The sequence below is a fragment of the Ptiloglossa arizonensis genome, chromosome 1 (genome assembly GCF_051014685.1).
Source record: "Ptiloglossa arizonensis isolate GNS036 chromosome 1, iyPtiAriz1_principal, whole genome shotgun sequence".
Lineage (NCBI taxonomy): Eukaryota > Metazoa > Arthropoda > Insecta > Hymenoptera > Colletidae > Ptiloglossa > Ptiloglossa arizonensis.
Genome location: NC_135048.1, coordinates 29638111 through 29655072, shown reverse-complemented (window position 1 = coordinate 29655072; position 16962 = coordinate 29638111). Strand labels below are relative to the sequence as shown.

Below are 16962 nucleotides of genomic sequence, written 5' to 3'. Positions count from 1 at the left end.
ACATGGTTTACAAAATACAATCTTACAAATAGTTTCTTCAGAATCTAACGAAAATATCAATTACACATTAGCTGTAGATAAATGGTACAAGAAGGGCTAATCTTCTAACATGGAACAAATTGTTTTTAAATGACTCCTAGAAGAACCAACATTCTTTACACAAAAGATGGTATTATATTTCTGTTATTGAGGTAGCTCCTATGGAACTGAATAACATTTCCTTGAACAATTTTTGTTGTATTGTACACAGTTAAAAAGGTGTACCTTCTTCTTTGTATCGTTTACTTATAGCAAAAATAAAGTCGTTTTCGTTAGATTCTAAGCAAACATTTTGTAACGTTTTATTTGATACATTCTGTACAGTTCTAGAAACCTATTAAAAGGAATTGGATACCTTCAATTTTATTTTTGATAAAAAGTAGAATAATTCTGTACAGTTGCATTGAAGATGCAATTCTAAAGATGCATTGGAAAGAACTGGATGTCTTCGATTTTATCTCTGATAAAAAGTAAAATAATTCTGTATAGCTCCAAAAATACATTGAAAAGAATTAAGTACCTTCAATTTTATCTTTGACAAAAAGTAGAATAATTCAATACATTCCTAAAGATACATACAAAAGAGTCGAATACCTTCGATTTCATCTTTGACAAAAAGTAGAATAATTGTGCACAGTTCTAAAGACACATTGAAAAGAATTGGATATCTTCGATTTTATCTTTGATCAAATGTAGAATAATTCTATACATTTCTAAAACTACATAGAAAAGAATTTAATACCTTCAATTTGTCTTTGATAAAATCTAGAACAATTCTATATAGCACTAAAAATGCATTAAAAAGAATTGGATACCTTCGATTTCATCTTTGATAAAATGTAGAATTCTGTATAGCTCTAAAAAATACATTGAAAAAAATTAAATACTTTCAATTTCATCTTTCATAAAAACTAAAATAATTCAATACATTCCTAAAGATACATACAAAAGAATTGAATACCTTACATTTCATCTTTGACAAAAAATAAAATAATTTTGCACAGTTCTAAAGACACATTAAAAAAAAAAGTTCAATGCCTTCGATTTTATCTTTGATAAAATGTAGAACAATTCTATATAGCTCTAAAAATACATTAAAAAGAATTGAATACCTTCAATTTTATCTTTGACAAAAAGTAGAATAATTCTATACATTCCTAAAGATACATTAAAAAGAATTGGATACCTTCGATTTCATCTTTGATAAAATGTAGAACAATTCTATATAGCTCTAAAAATACATTGAAAAGAATTAAATACTTTCAATTTCATCTTTCATAAAAACTAGAATAATTCTGTACATTCCTAAACATACATACAAAAGAGTCGAATACCTTCGATTTCATCTTTGACAAAAAGTAGAATAATTCTGCCCAGTTCTAAAGACACATTAAAAAAAAACAGTTGAATGCCTTCGATTTCATCTTTGATAAAATATGGAATAAATGCCCCCGTTGGGGGCAAGTGCCCCGTTTGCCCGGTGCTAAGGGCAACGAGGAGTATCCCGTTCTCTCGATCATCGTGTGCGATCCACGAAGAATAAACACCGAGTGGGATTTTCGTCGAAGCAAAAACCGTCCCCCTGGACTTCAATAATGCTCCCCTTGGTTCATCTCCAGCGTCCATGCTCGTTCCCGTCGAATTCGTTGGATTTTTTCCTCCATTTCTCGCCGTCGAGCGCGTCTCCGCGTGAATGGATGCACAGTATCCGACATCCGAGGTGTAACGAGACGCGTGCACTTAAATATAGTGGTCGAAGTCTGGACTCTGGAGAGGCCGTGGAGTCTTCTGGGCGCAAACGAGCCCCGTGTCTCGTAAAAATAGACGCGCGTCGATGACGGATCCGAACTATGGTAGAGCGTCCATTATTCAAGACCATCCGACTTCCGCTGCTAACTTTCCGGAACGCGCGTTAAAAACCGTCACGGTGGATTCCTACGCGCCTTGTTACAGGAAGAGCTGGTTTACACTCTCGTGGAAAAATGTTAATTTTACGAGAAATAGGTATCTCGTACGAAATCCAATTACCAGAATTTCCAGAAAATCATTTACCATTCTCCGGAGTGTTCAACGTGGAATAATTTTCTTACGAATCGAACGAACTGTTGCTTTTAATAGAACACGGGAGAACATACAAGGAAGAGAATCCATGTATAAAAAAGTTAACAGAAAAGATTGTTTTAATTAAAAATAATTATTACTAGAGGGTTTGCACTGCTCTGCTAAAAGAAATTTGTACTCTGTTTTTGTAAACGTAAATGTGTACAAATGTATATAGAAGGGATGAAATTATCGAAACAGAGTAAAAATTATTATACGTAGAGAAATATAAGTAATTAAATTTTTTCTATGAAACAACCTCGGAAATTGAAGTTATTGAACAGGGAATTATAATTTAAAGAAACGTATTGTTTTACATTCGTGACGAAATTGAACGATCGTGACTTGGTGGAAAATAATTCATTAAAACGTACGAACGGTATAATTACCATTTCGAGGTAAACGAGCACGGTTTCGCGACGGAAGATAAAATCGTGACATTTTCGATAGAGTTCGCGCACGGTATAAATAACAATCCGGTACCTCTTCGCAGCGATTCTTAAGCGAGTGTTGCATATTTCAGGTTAATAGCGGCTCACCGGCGGAAGCAGCTGGCCTGAAGGCCGGCGATGCAGTTATCAGGGTGAACAACACCGATATGTACAACCTGAGGCACAAGGACGCGCAGGATGTCATCGTCAGGGCTGGAAATAATTTCGAGCTGACCGTACAGAGGTAGCGCCAGCCACGACCGCGATCTTAACATTCTTCTGCGTTTGCTATCGAGGCTCCAAATTAATTCGGAATTTTACCTTTAATCAGGGCCGCGTTTAAACTATTTGGCACCCATCACCGGGTCCTTTCTTTGGCACCCACCAAAGTAAAGTAATTCGTAACATTAAACGTTGCGAAAAAAAGAAATTATTCTCGCACTTGGATGTTCGTAAAATACGAGACGATTTATTTATTTAAATCATTGGTAGTGCTCTTGTTGGAAAAATTATAATAAATCGAAGGAAATGTATGTATTGCGATAAATATAGTCCGAGTTAAGCTTCGAAGAACAATTTGGGGCCTCTTTGGTACACGAAAGTCGATCTCGAGTATTCTTATCTTTTGATTGCTTTTACTATGCTTTTCTTTTTTTTTATTGTGTTTATTTCTATATCTGGGCAAAATGAACATTTGTTAGATATTAATACGTTTACTTTACGCACACTTCGAGACTCTTCGAGACACTCTATGATTTACACTCTTTAATTTTATCTCTTTGCCTAATTAACTATCGACTGCAAATAGCCTCGTTTTCGTGTTTGCTTGATTGTATTAGGTTCTTAGACACTTTATTCGCTAAGAGTGCACATACTTTTAGCGTACACCTCTGTCTTTAGTAATTCTAAGAACAATGGAAATACTTATCTCAAAATAAATCAGCCACTTGATTCAATTTACCTGATAATAATAGACTCTTCAAAAGTTTACACAATTTACGCTCTTTGTCTAATTCAGTATCGATTGCAAATACCCTCATTTTCAAGTTTGGTCAATTAAGTGTTGTTCTCCTTACACGATTCATTTACTAAGAGTGCACACACATTTAGCATTCAGCTTTGCTTTTAATAATTCTAAAAACAAAGGAAATATATAATATATATAAAAAAAATACAGATATAAAATATAAATATATAAAAAATATATACTAGGTTGTTCAATAAATTTTGTCGTCTTTCCATTGTAAAAAAAAAAACTATAACACTTCAACTTCGTACAACTGTAAATATACGAGTCGACAGATCCACACGAAACTTCGCACACGTTCGTCAAACGTTAGAACTATTTTTAAAAAAAAATAAAACGACGAACCTAGTATCTCCATTTTCTTATCGAACGAGACAACTTATCGAGCAACTTACCAACTTATTATACAAACTTCGTGCACATTACCTTGTACGAAATAAAAGAAAAATGATCGCTCGCTAAATTAGGTTTACCTTGTTGTTCTCGACAGAGGTGGCGGTACCTGGAAGCCACACGTGACTCCGTTGAATTCAACCCTTCCATCACCGTCGCCCACCGCCTCGATTGGTAACATTGCTCCAGTTACGAAGACATCCTTGGCAGCCAAGAAGCAAGACGGATCGCACATCGGAAGCGGCCACAACTTCAGTCCAAAGCCATTCGTTAGTGTCAATTAGCTAAAGAAATCGCCACGTATCAGCCTCGCTCCAAATTCCCCGTCACGCGAATACCAATAACGCGTACTATTTGTAAATATTATTACACGTTGATTGCAGCTCAATGGAACGAGCGACGGCTCGATCAAGTCCATCGTGAACAAACAGTACAACAGCCCGGTGGGTATCTACAGCGAGGAGACCATCGCGGAAACTCTTTCCGCTCAAGCGGAAGTTCTGGCCGGAGGTGTTCTCGGGTAAGGATCTCGGGTGTTTGGGATCACACTTGGAAGGAATCGTGTGAAGTTTCTTTGGGGTGTTGGACACTATTGTTTCGTATGAATGGTGGTTCTATTCTGGAGATATTTATTGCAAATGAATTGTGATTCTATTCTGGAGGTACTCCAAAAGAATATTGTTCTTGAGAGAGTTGTTCCAGAGGATTGTGACTTTATTTTGGAGACATTCCAGAAGAATGCTATTTTGGAGATATTTACTCCAAAAGAATATTGTTCTTGAGAGATTTGTTCCAAAGAATTGTGATTCTATTTTGGAGATATTTATTCCAAGAGAATGGTGATTCTATTTTGGAGATATTTATACCAAGAGAATGATGATTCTATTCTGAAGACACTCCAAAAGAATATTGTTCTCTAGAGATTTATTTCAAAAGAGTGGTGATTCTATTTTGGAGATATTTATTCCAAAAGAATGGTGATTCTATTTTGGAGATATTTATACCAAAAGAATGGTGATTCTATTTTGGAGATATTTATTCCAAAAGAATGGTGATTCTATTTTGGAGATATTTATTCCAAAAGAATGGTGATTCTATTTTGGAGATATTTATTCCAAGAGAATGATGATTCTATTCTGAAGACACTCCAAAAGAATATTGTTCTCTAGAGATTTATTTCAAAAGAGTGGTGATTCTATTTTGGAGATATTTATTCCAAAAGAATGGTGATTCTATTTTGGAGATATTTATACCAAAAGAATGGTGATTCTATTTTGGAGATATTTATTCCAAAAGAATGGTGATTCTATTTTGGAGATATTTATTCCAAAAGAATGTTGATTCTATTTTGGAGATATTTATTCCAAGAGAATGATGATTCTATTCTGAAGACACTCCAAAAGAATATTGTTCTCTAGAGATTTATTCCAAAAGAATTGTGATTTTATTTTGATGACATTCCAAAAGAATGCTATTTTGGAGATATTTACTCCAAAAGAATATTGTTCTTGAGATATTTGATACAAAAGAATGGTGATTCTATTCTGAAGATACTCCAAAAGAACATTGTTCTCGAGAGATTTATTCCAAAGAATTGTGATTTTATTTTGGAGACATTCCAAAAGAATGTTATTTTTGAGATATTTATTCCAAAAGAATGGTGATTCTATTCTGAAGACACGCCAAAAGAATATTGTTCTCGAGAGATTTGTTCCAAAGAATTGTAATTTTATTTTGGAGACATTCCAAAAGAATGCTATTTTGGAGATATTTATTCCAAAAGAATGGTGATTCTATTCTGGAGACATTCCAAAGATTGCTATTTTGGAGATATTTATTCCAAAGAGATGGTGATTTTACTCTGGAGACATTCCAAAAGAATACTACTCTTGAGACACTTGTTCCAAGAAAATGGTGATTCTATTCTGGAGACATTCCAAAAGAATGGTATTCCAGAGACACTTGTTCGAGAAGAATACTGATCCTGTTTAGAAGATACAAATAAGAAAATATATAATATAATGTAAAAAAGTGAAAAAATAGTAGAGAATTTCGAAATCCTAGAAATCTTGATTAATTTTGTGTAAAGTAACTAACATTGAAAATGGAATTGAGAAAGGACTGTCCTTTGTGAATTAAAAGTACCAAATACAGGGAAAGATTATTATTCCTTCCTTTTTGATATTTTAGGAAGATTTAATAACAAATATTTTTCCATTGGTAAGCTTTTTTCACATGTAATGTAAGTTTTCGAAGATTTCGTTTCTTTTAAAAAATAAAAACTCCTAGATTGTTTATCGTTTCCTGTACTTGATGTACCATAATTTCTAAATTCAAAAAATGTTTAGATTTATGCACACTGTTCTTAGATATTTCTGGAACTTAAAAGTTACATAAATTTAGTCATAATTTATATTACTATTTTTTTATCTTCTTATATTACTTCCTCTGGAGAGGGTCAACATTCGCTTAAAAAATTCTAAAAGAAATATAGATTAATTCATATTATATTACTAAATCTGGAGAAGATCAACATTCGCTTAAAACATTCTAAAAGAAATATAGATTAATTTTTTCAGAATCGATACTCCCAATAAATTAATTCATATTATATTACTTCTCCTGGGGAGGATCAACATTCACCTGAAACATTCTAAAAGAAATATAGATCAATTTTTTCAGAATCGATAGTCCTACTCACAAAAGAAAGATACGTACTAGTAAAAAATCTACTACTATTAATTTGTCTAAGAGGCTACGTTTCGTTAAAATAATACGCTACTTTGTTCGCAGAGTGAACTTCAAGAAAAATGAGAAGAACTACAATGCCGAGAACAGCGAAGTGTTCAAAATGGTCCAAGAAGCGGACAAAGAACCAAAGACACCGGAGCCCGGTTAGTAATTAAAATGCGAATATGCCAGTGGGAAAAATATTTTGTAAAAGTTACGATGAATTTGTCGAATTATCGAGAACCTTTCACTTGCTACAGTCTTGTTTAACGATAGTTGAACAATTCGTGCGGACGTAAAGAAAAAATCCCTGGAGAGTCGTTAATTAGGTTGATGCACGAGAAATCTCGTTTGTCGTAATTTTCATAAACAGAGATACGTATCGATTCGGTATGCAAGAATTATCGTACACATTATTCTCATTGAATCGTTGTTTCCGCCTCTGGGCAAGAAGAATAGGATAAAATATATAATTAACTTCTTTATTTTACCCTTACAATCTAATTATACCGGTGGAATAGTCTTCTTTTAATTCTATAAGCTATGCATTTATTATTATTATCATCAGACTTCAACCAGATGTTACTATCTTATTCGTTCATCGTAGGAAACTGCTAGATTTCTATGAAAGATTGATTGTGAAAAAGATTTTCATAATGATTACATTAACGAGGAGAATTCGTTAATTACATTAACGAAAGATAAGTTCGTTTATTTATTAGTCTAACGAGAGAGAAAATTCTTTGGTGCGGATTGAAACAAACAAACGAAAAAGAGAATAGAATTGAAAACGAGGATATTGCGAATAGAGTGGGGAAAAAAAGTTAATAGAAAAAAGAAAGGAAAATACATTCTATCCGATGTAAAGTACAAAACGATGAATAATTAATCCATTCCGAAGGCTAACGAGAAATAAATAACAGCCTGTGTATAAGATACGTACGTTTCTTGTTTGCGTTCCATTTTGTTTGTTTTTTACATACAAGTATGAAAAATTAATAAGAAAAATTGTATACGTTCTCCGTGTAAAATATAATGCAACACGATGAATAATATTTTGGATTTTCTGGTTGTTTTACACGCGCAAGAATGAAAAATTAACAAAAAAAGAAAAAATTGCATACGTTCTCTATGTAAAGTATTAAATGATGAATAATTAATCTATTTGGAAGGAAAACGAGAAAAATAATGTTTTCTGGTTGTTTTATACGCGCAAGAATGGAAAATTAATAAAAAAAGAAAAAATTGCACACGTTCTCTATGTAAAGTATTAAACGATGAATAATTCATCTCTTTGGAAGGCAAACGACAAAAATAATTGATCGTCGTTTCCGTAAAAAATCAAGACTGGAGAACAACACAATTTCTGGTTGTTTTATACGCGCAAGAATGGTAGATTAACAAAAAGAAAAATCTATACGTTCCGTAAAATGCTAAACGATAAATAATTAATGTACTTGGAAAGAAATCGAAAATATAACGTTTTCTGGTTGTTTTATACGCGCAAGAATAAAAAATTAACAAGAAAGAAAAATATATACGTTCCCTACGTAAAACCCCAAACAATGAATGTTAATTAATCTATTTGGAAGGCAAACGAGAGAAATAACATTTTTTGGTAGTTTTATACACTAAAAAATGTAAAATTAACAAAAAAGAAAAATACATACGTTCCCTACGTAAAGCACCAAACGATGAATGTTAATTAATCTATTTGGAAGGCAAACGAGAGAAATAACATTTTTTGGTAGTTTTATACACTAAAAAATGTAAAATTAACAAAAAAGAAAAATACATACGTTCCCTACGTAAAGCACCAAACGATGAATGTTAATTAATCTATTTGGAAGGCAAACTCTCATTTGGAGAGAAATAACATTTTCTGGTAGTTTTATACACTAAAAAGTGTAAAATTAACACGAAAGAAAAATACACACGTTCCCTACGTAAAGCGCCAAACGATGAATAATTAATCTATTTGGAAGGCAAACAAGAAAAATAATATTATCTGATTGTTTTATACACTCAAAAATGTAAAATTAACAAAAAAGAAAAATACATACGTTCCCTACGTAAAGCGCCAAACGATGAATGTTAATTAATCTATTTGGAAGGCAAACGAGAGAAATAATTGACCGGGAAAATTCAAGCCTCGAGAACGACGTTTCACGAGCATCAACCTAACGATTGTAACGCGTGTAACGGTGGCTGTCGTGCGTGAAGTGAACGCCACTCGCGCGAATCGCTCGCGTAATTTCGCTTATAACGAAACCCCGATCGCGAGAACGGGTGTACGCGTGTTTTCGCTCTCCAGCGATATTTCGACTGGATCGGCTGGCTTCAGTCAGTCTGGTGCATGCCGGTACGATAACTTCTTTGCGAAATAGCGGAGCCAACTGCGCAGAGCGGCGTGATAACGCCGACCTCGCCGGCCCTGGCGGGACTGAGGCCAGTTTCTGCACCGGAAACCAAGCAGCAACAACCGTCGACCCCGCAGTCGAGTCTACCACCTGGACAGAACATTTGTGCCGAATGCGAGAGGCTCATCGTGTAAGTTCACGAGCCGAGACGCGTACGCGTTTCTCGGCCGTTACACACGTTCTTTCAGCGATCGGCGGACACACGAAACGGACCGGAAGTAGGACCGACGGTTCCGCGGTGAAGACGGTTTCCTTTCAACGGAAGAAAGGAGGAGGAACACGCGAGCGACCGAATCTCCAATATCGAATCGAGATCAAACGAAATCGATATCATAATTGTTCACCGACGAGTGTCGTTTTTCTAGGGAGCTCTCTTTGGGAATTAATTTTTGGAAATTGTACGGGGGTTAGGGATTTGAAATTTTGTACGCGGGTTTGTGTGTAGTTGGAGTAGGTGTGTGAATATTTTCGAAGATCGATGAGTTTTGTGTCTCGAGATATAAATTATTTTATCGAGGGGTGAATTGGGGATTTGGTTTAATAGTTGAAAGAAGATCGATTTTTTTTGTAGTTTGTGTACACGGGGTGTCTTATTTCGAGACGGTGGAATATCTTGCGAATGTTTTACTGTGTTGGAAAAATGTTCTTATGATTGTTTGGTACGGTGGGGGATGGGAAAATTATTCACATCGTATCACCCTTCAGAGCAGACAATATTTTTGAGAATATGTTTCTGATATATTCAGTGAGACGTTCTACCCTGTCCAGATAAAATTGTAACTTTGTCAAATTGTTTACCTAAAGTTTCAAAAAAACACGAAAGAAAAAGAAAATTAATTTTTCAAGAGTTCTAAACCACAAGTAGTCTTTCTACTCAAAGTTTCAAAAAAGTATTAAAAAAAAACAAAAATCAACTATTTAAATTTCTGGACCAGGAATAATCTCTACACCTAACGTTCCAAAAATATACAAACGAAAAAGAAAATCTATTTCTCCAAAGTTATAAACCACAAGTAGTCTTTCTACTCAAAGTTTCAAAAAACAAAAATCAACTATTTAAATTTCTGGACCACGAATAATCTCTACACCTAAAGTTCCAAAAAAATACGAAACAAATATAAAATCTACTTTTCGAAAATTCTAAACCCATAGATAGCCTCCCCCCCAAAAAACACAAAAAAAAATTAATCGGTAGAAAATTCTCGACCGGATCATTGTCCATTAAATCGTTAAAAGAACTCAATTCGGTTACTCGGAGATCCGGGCGTTGCGTAGAGGCGAGAGATGACAGAGAACGTTCCCCACCTAGCCAGGGAGTAGTTGTTCCGTTGCGATTCGAAAATCTCACGTGTCCGGTCGTGTCACAGAAGGGTTTTTCTACTTCCATGGCGCAGTTCCTTCGAGAACAGAGTTTTACTCGTCGGTGAGCCACGCCGTTGGCGGGAGGGCCACCTCGCCGAGATCACCCACGCCTCTATTTCATGCACTCCACGGCGTTGGTCCGGCCTTCAATTCCAATGAATGCTCGTCGAAACGTCTGCTGCAACGACAGGAGTCCTCATCTCCCTCTCGTGGCCAGTCGAGCGTCGTTTGCAGCAACTGCGACCGAGCGATCGTGTAACTATTCACGTGACAATCCTCTCTCTTCTCCCTTGCACCCGGTCGAGATGGATCGGAATCTGTAGCTTTTTCGACGATACGCTTCTATAAAGTGTCTCCAGCGCGTGGAAAAGTGTCGCGCGTGGGCGGGAACGAGCTCGTGACTCCCGAGAACCGTGCGATTTCTCGCCGCGGACGATGCGTTTTTTTTTTCTTTCTATTTTTTCTTCTTTCTTTCCAACAACGTTTCCCCTCCGCGTTCCGTGGAAACTTGTAACGTCGCCGGGTAAGATTTTCACCGTTTGGTTTCTACACGGTGCTGTATCGTCCTTGTGCACTTTGCTCGAGAATCGCGAACCTCGTTCCCGACGCTGCGTCACGGCGGGGTTGGGATTCGTCCGAATTCTTCCGAATTCGAACACTCGAATTGTGATTGGAAGTATTCGGCGAATACTATTCGAATATTATTCGAATACTGTTCGAAAATTATTCGAATACTCGACTGTCGAATACGAGAACACATTTGTCTTTGAATAGTAACGTATGAATTTTTTTTCTTGTTTAAGTAGTAATGTGTAAGTACTTATTTGAGTAGTAATAATGTGAATACTTTCTCTTTGAGTGGTAACAGTACGAATACTTTCTTATCTGAGTAGTAACAATACGAATATTCTTTCATATGCATACTAGTGTATGAATAATTATCTGCCTGAATGGCAATACTATATGTGAATAGTTTCTTATTTGAATAATAGAATAGAGTAATGTATGAATAGTTTCTTGTTTGAATAATAGAATGTAGTAATGTATGAATAGTTTCTTATATCAATAATGGAATATATGAATAGTTTCTTATTTGAATAATGGAATGTAGTATATATTCTTATTTGAATATGAATATTTTTTTATTCGAGTAGTAATATATAAGTACTTTCTTATTTGAGTAGTAATAATACGAATATTTGTTTTATTTCAATAGGAACATATAAGTACTTTCTTATTTGAGTAGCAATAACCCAAGCACTCTTTTATTCGAATAGGAATATATAAGTGCTTTCTTATTTGAGTAGCAATAACACGAACTCTCTTTTATTCGAATAAGAATATATACTTTCTTATTTGAGTATCAATAACACGAACACTTTTCTATTCGAATAGGAATACATAAGTACTTTCGTATTTAAGTATCAATAACACGAACACTTTGTTATTCGAATAGGAATATATAAGTGCTTTCTTATTTGAGTATCAATAACACAAACACTTTTCTATTCGAATAGGAATACATAAGTACTTTCTTATTTGAGTATCAATAACACGAGTATTCCTTCATTCGAATGGTAACATTCGAACGATATTCGAATACAGTCCCAGCCCTGGTTCACGGCCGGTGATAAAGAATACACACGTAGACTTGTGACCGCCTGGATTGCTCGATTGTCGTACGCTGGTATCGTCACTCGCGTGCTTTGAATCGGACGAGAGAACGCGCACCTCGCGCTCGTCCATCGAACGTAGACCGATCATCATCCGTGTCGAGCTTCACTGTGTCGGTAACGATCGAAGTCAATCGCTCGACGACGGGAGATGCGGATGTTTTTTATCGTTTTGTACACATGCACGTTTTGCCGCTATGTTTGAATGGTAGCACAGACCCTTCTCTGTCGCCTCTGTCGTCAGTATCGCTTCTTCTGAGAGGACCTCCATTTCGCGATTCTCATTTTTCTTCTTCCACGGGGGGCGTGTCGATCACCCTTCGCGATCGTACCGTGCTTCTATCCATTCGCATTATTTTCATCGGAACGTCTCCTCATTTCTTCTCTTTGTACCGCATATTGTATCTCTTCAACGCATACTCGCCAATCTGTGTATTTATTTATCGAACGTAGAACACGCTTTCGATGTTGTGATTTTTTTTATTTCTCTGTATTCTTTTTCTCCTCTTTCTGTTTTTTTTTCTCTCTCTCTCTATTTTTTCGTCTCCTTCTCGTTTTACACATTTTTTGGTTTTTGGTGTAAATGTTGTGTTTCTCCGCCTGTATCTCACGCGGACGACTTTTGTAAATATTTTTTTGCACATTCTTACGTCCACCCACGCGTGTTTCTTTCTAGCCCGGGTACGCGTATATTTTCGATGCAACGTTCCGCGATTTTCGAAAACAGTGGACGACGAAGTCTCTCTTGTTTTTTTTTTTTATCTTCATCGTCGTCGAATCTTTGTCGAATCATTCACGCAATGTACTGTTCGAGAGAGAATCTTTACGTTTCGTATGAAAAGAATACGCACTTCATCGATTTTGTATAATGGAAAGCCCAAGTGGACATCCCCTCGAGCCACGATTAATAAAAATTAAGGATCGTGAAACACATTCCGCGTCATATCTTGCCCAGCTGCCGGACACTGTTCACTTGATCGGAAACACCACAATAAAATGTGACGAGTCTTGTGCTTTATCGACCTCCGTCGTCGAGGTATCGAGTCTCTACCACAATTTTCATTCTCTCTTTCGCCGAATATCTGGACCAAGAAACTCGTGGCACATCCGACATGAAAGAGCACTCTGCACTTACATTAAAACGACAAGAATGCACCGAGAGGAGGTAAATCGAGCCTCAATCGAACGAATTCTTCCGCAGGGGTGTCTTCGTCAGGATCAAGGAGAAGAATCTACACGTGGAGTGCTTCAAATGCTCCACCTGCGGCACTTCCTTGAAGAACGTCGGCTATTACAACATCAACAACAAACTATACTGCGACATTCACGCGAAATTGGTCGCCAGGCAAAACGCACCTGCTGGCCTTGTACCAGTCACCGTGCCACCGTAAGGATTCGATGTTTATTATTAACCGAAAATAAAGATTAACAAAATTTTATCGGTACAAAGACGAAGTAGAATCGTTGTTCGAAACGTTTAAATTTTAGAAACGATATTTCGTTAAGTTCAAGAATTCAAATTTCGTCAACCATTTTCCCGCCGTTCTCGAGTTAACTCGATTAAGGTTCAATTTTTATACAAGATGTATCCTTCAAGTTTTATCATCTACTTTCAGATATTTTCGTAACAAATGTACTTGTATATTAAGAACTTTCCAAGCAAATTTTTCTTTCCCAATAACAATTTAAAGTCACCTCAAGGTCGTCCCAAGGTCATAGTATATTACATCGTTAAATTCGTATAAAGGTCAACTATTATTACACACTTAATAATAAACATAATTTTGCACAGTTAAAAAGCACACAATATTCTTTTGAAAAATCAAGGCAACCTCGTCAAAGAAAAAACATTTCTTAGAAATTTTTAATACTCCTTTTTAATATTGCCTCTAAATACTTCTTAAGTGAAATAAAAAAAAAAAGAAAAGATTGCGTTCTGTTGGACGCAATAAGAATTAAAGAAAACACTGTGGGAGAGTGGTTAACGAATACAAGAAAATACTCGCGGTAACGAAGATACGAGCGTGAATCGTTTAGCTCGGTCGTAAAAACACACCGGAAGTTCCGAGAGAACGAATCGCGTAGAATGAAGAACGGAGCGGCCGCGAAATTGAGATAAAATGGCAATTAAACTTCACAGAGGCGGAAAGGCACCGGCCAGCACCATTTCCGCTGCACTCGCGAACGCACCGTTGTCTCCACCCCTGAGCAATCATGCATCGTCGCCTCTGCCGTTCTCGGTGAGTATGCACATGCAATTCTCCCTGACAGCGGTTGCTTACAGTGTCGCAGTTATTGCACAAAGAGTGTCGCTTTTGCACACGCTCGTTTTAACGAGATATCTCTTGCCTGAAACTTTTTGCTGCAGCGTACTCGCGGTGCTTCCGAAAACCATTGAAAAAAGTTCTACGATTGCAATCGCATCGTCCAACAGGAATCCTCGTTCGTAATTCTCGGTGAACAATCATTGTAAAATTACTCGAAAGAATATAGATTTTTCTTCAGGAATTAAGATGGTTGATTTTTGAAAAATATGATGTTTTTTTTAATTTGTAAGATTTTTATCAGGGACGAGATATTGAGTGAAAATTGAAAAGGTTAGAAGGTTTTATAATTTTCAATTTCTTGAAATTCTACAATTTTAGAATATTCTTCGAAAATTGTAAAATTGGGTGGTGGATTATTTATAGAGAGCTTGTTGCTCCAAACACGAATTGGGAAATGTAATTAACATGGTTGATTTTCGAAAAATCATATTTATAAGTATGAATTTTTTTTAAATTGTAAGATTTTGATAAAGAACGGGATATTGAGTGAAAATTGAAAAGGTTAGAAGGTTTTATCATTTTCAATTTCTTGAAATTCTACAATTTTAGAATATTCTTCGAAAATTGTAAAATTGGGTGGTGGATTATTTATAGAGAGCTTGTTGCTCCAAACACGAATTGGGAAATGTAATTAACATGGTCGATTTTCGAAAAATCATATTTATAAATATGAATTTTTTTAAATTGTAAGATTTTGATAAAGAACGAGATATTGAATGAAAATTAAAACGTTAGAAGGTTTTATAATTTTTAATTTTCACGCTATATCTCTTCCTTGGCTAAAATAGATCGTTTTTACAAAAATTTATATTCTTCAAAAATTGTAAATTCGTCGAATTTGGTTTTTTGTTCAGGATCGGTGAATTATCCATAGAGAGCTTGTTGCTCCAAAGACAAATTCAGAAATGTAATTAACACGGTCAATTTTTGAAGAATCATATCTATAAATATGAATTTTTATTAAATTGTAAGATTTTGATAAAGAACGGGATATTGAATGAAAATTAAAACGTTAGAAGGTTTTATAATTTTTAATTTTCACCCTATATCTCGTCCTTGACCAAAATAGATCGTTTTTACAAAAATTTATGTTTTTCAAAAATTGTAAATTCGTCAAATTTAGTTTTTTATTCAGGATCGGTGAATTATCCATAGAGAGCTAGTTGCTCCAAACACGAATTACGAAATGTATAATAATTAGCACGGTCGATTTTCGAAAAATTAATATTTATAAATATGAATTTTTTTTAAATTGTAAGATTTTGGTAAAGAATAAGATATTGAAGATTTTATAATTTTCAATTTCCACGCTATATCTCGTCCAAAATAAACAATTCTTACGAAACCTTATATTTTTCGAAAACCAAAAATAATGATTCCTCTTTCGAGTTCGAATTTCAAATACAGAGCTCTACAAGCATCACCTATAAAATATTACAAAACGTATAGAATGAGTGTATTTCGTTGGACGGTGTTGTCTTTCACTAGTTTTGCAATTACAGTTTCGTACAAGTACGGAGACGATTTCTTCCGTTTTCGAGTGTCGCATTTAACCGAGTCTCGAGGGACAACGGCATCGCTATGATTAAGATTGAACGCGTGTGCGTGTGATCGTTGCTTGGCACTAATCGCTTTTCCAGGCTTGCAATCGTACGAGTCCCGATTACGGATCCCCGAATCTTCAGCTGTCGACGCTGAATAGGAACGGATGCATCACGAACGGCGAGTGCCACTGGGAATCGAAAACCTTCACGAGCTCGATCACCATACAGACGGGTTGCACAGAGGTTGGCAATACGCGGGAATTTTCATCGAGTCGTTTCCATAGTCCTTGAAATCTCCGAATTATTTGTTCTCACCTCGGTTTCTCGAATGGTCGATTCCAACGATCGTTACACCTGGACAAATATTCAAGAACCGCCCTTGGTACTACGATCACTTCCACATTTTACACGAAACGAACAATTGGAATGTTTCTCGGTATCGATCGCTTAAAAATTCCTTTTTTTCTCACGATTTGAACCAGACTAGGTAAAACACAATTTCTGAGTACATAATTTGAGTGTAAGCGGTACTAAATGAAAAAAGAAAAATATATCTTTGAAAATTACCAATCTACAAAAATGAGAGTAATTAGATACTGAACAATTGTTTCATTAGTAGACTTGCATATTTAGTGATCAGTAATACTAGAATATATTAGTAAAATACATTCGTGCGTAAACGTAGAAGATTTTTGTTTAAACTTGTTTTTCCAAATATCGGAAGAAACAAGGAGTATTGTTTTTCCAATGTCGTCAAAAAATTTGAAACAACGATAACGATCGACTCGTTGCGCAAGATGGTAAATGAACGCGAGCTATTCGCGGGAAAAACAATGTAATTCGAGCCGAATGGAAAAACTGGTGAAACGTCTCGAGTGTCGTCGTGAGGTGTAACAATTGTCGAAATCGATCACGC

The 16962-nt window shown here is 35.6% G+C and overlaps 1 protein-coding gene across 1 annotated transcript in view; it reads left to right on the top strand.

The window, feature by feature from the left end:
- LOC143151706 (PDZ and LIM domain protein Zasp) overlaps positions 1–16962 on the top strand; it is a 76570-nt gene that overhangs the window by 43076 nt on the left and 16532 nt on the right. The window contains exons 3-10 of the mRNA XM_076321070.1: positions 2663–2814; positions 4088–4259; positions 4374–4510; positions 6784–6884; positions 10535–10757; positions 13377–13562; positions 14316–14415; positions 16143–16289. Of these exons, the coding sequence (XP_076177185.1) occupies positions 2663–2814; positions 4088–4259; positions 4374–4510; positions 6784–6884; positions 10535–10757; positions 13377–13562; positions 14316–14415; positions 16143–16289 (1218 nt within the window). The remainder of the gene's footprint in view (positions 1–2662; positions 2815–4087; positions 4260–4373; positions 4511–6783; positions 6885–10534; positions 10758–13376; positions 13563–14315; positions 14416–16142; positions 16290–16962) is intronic.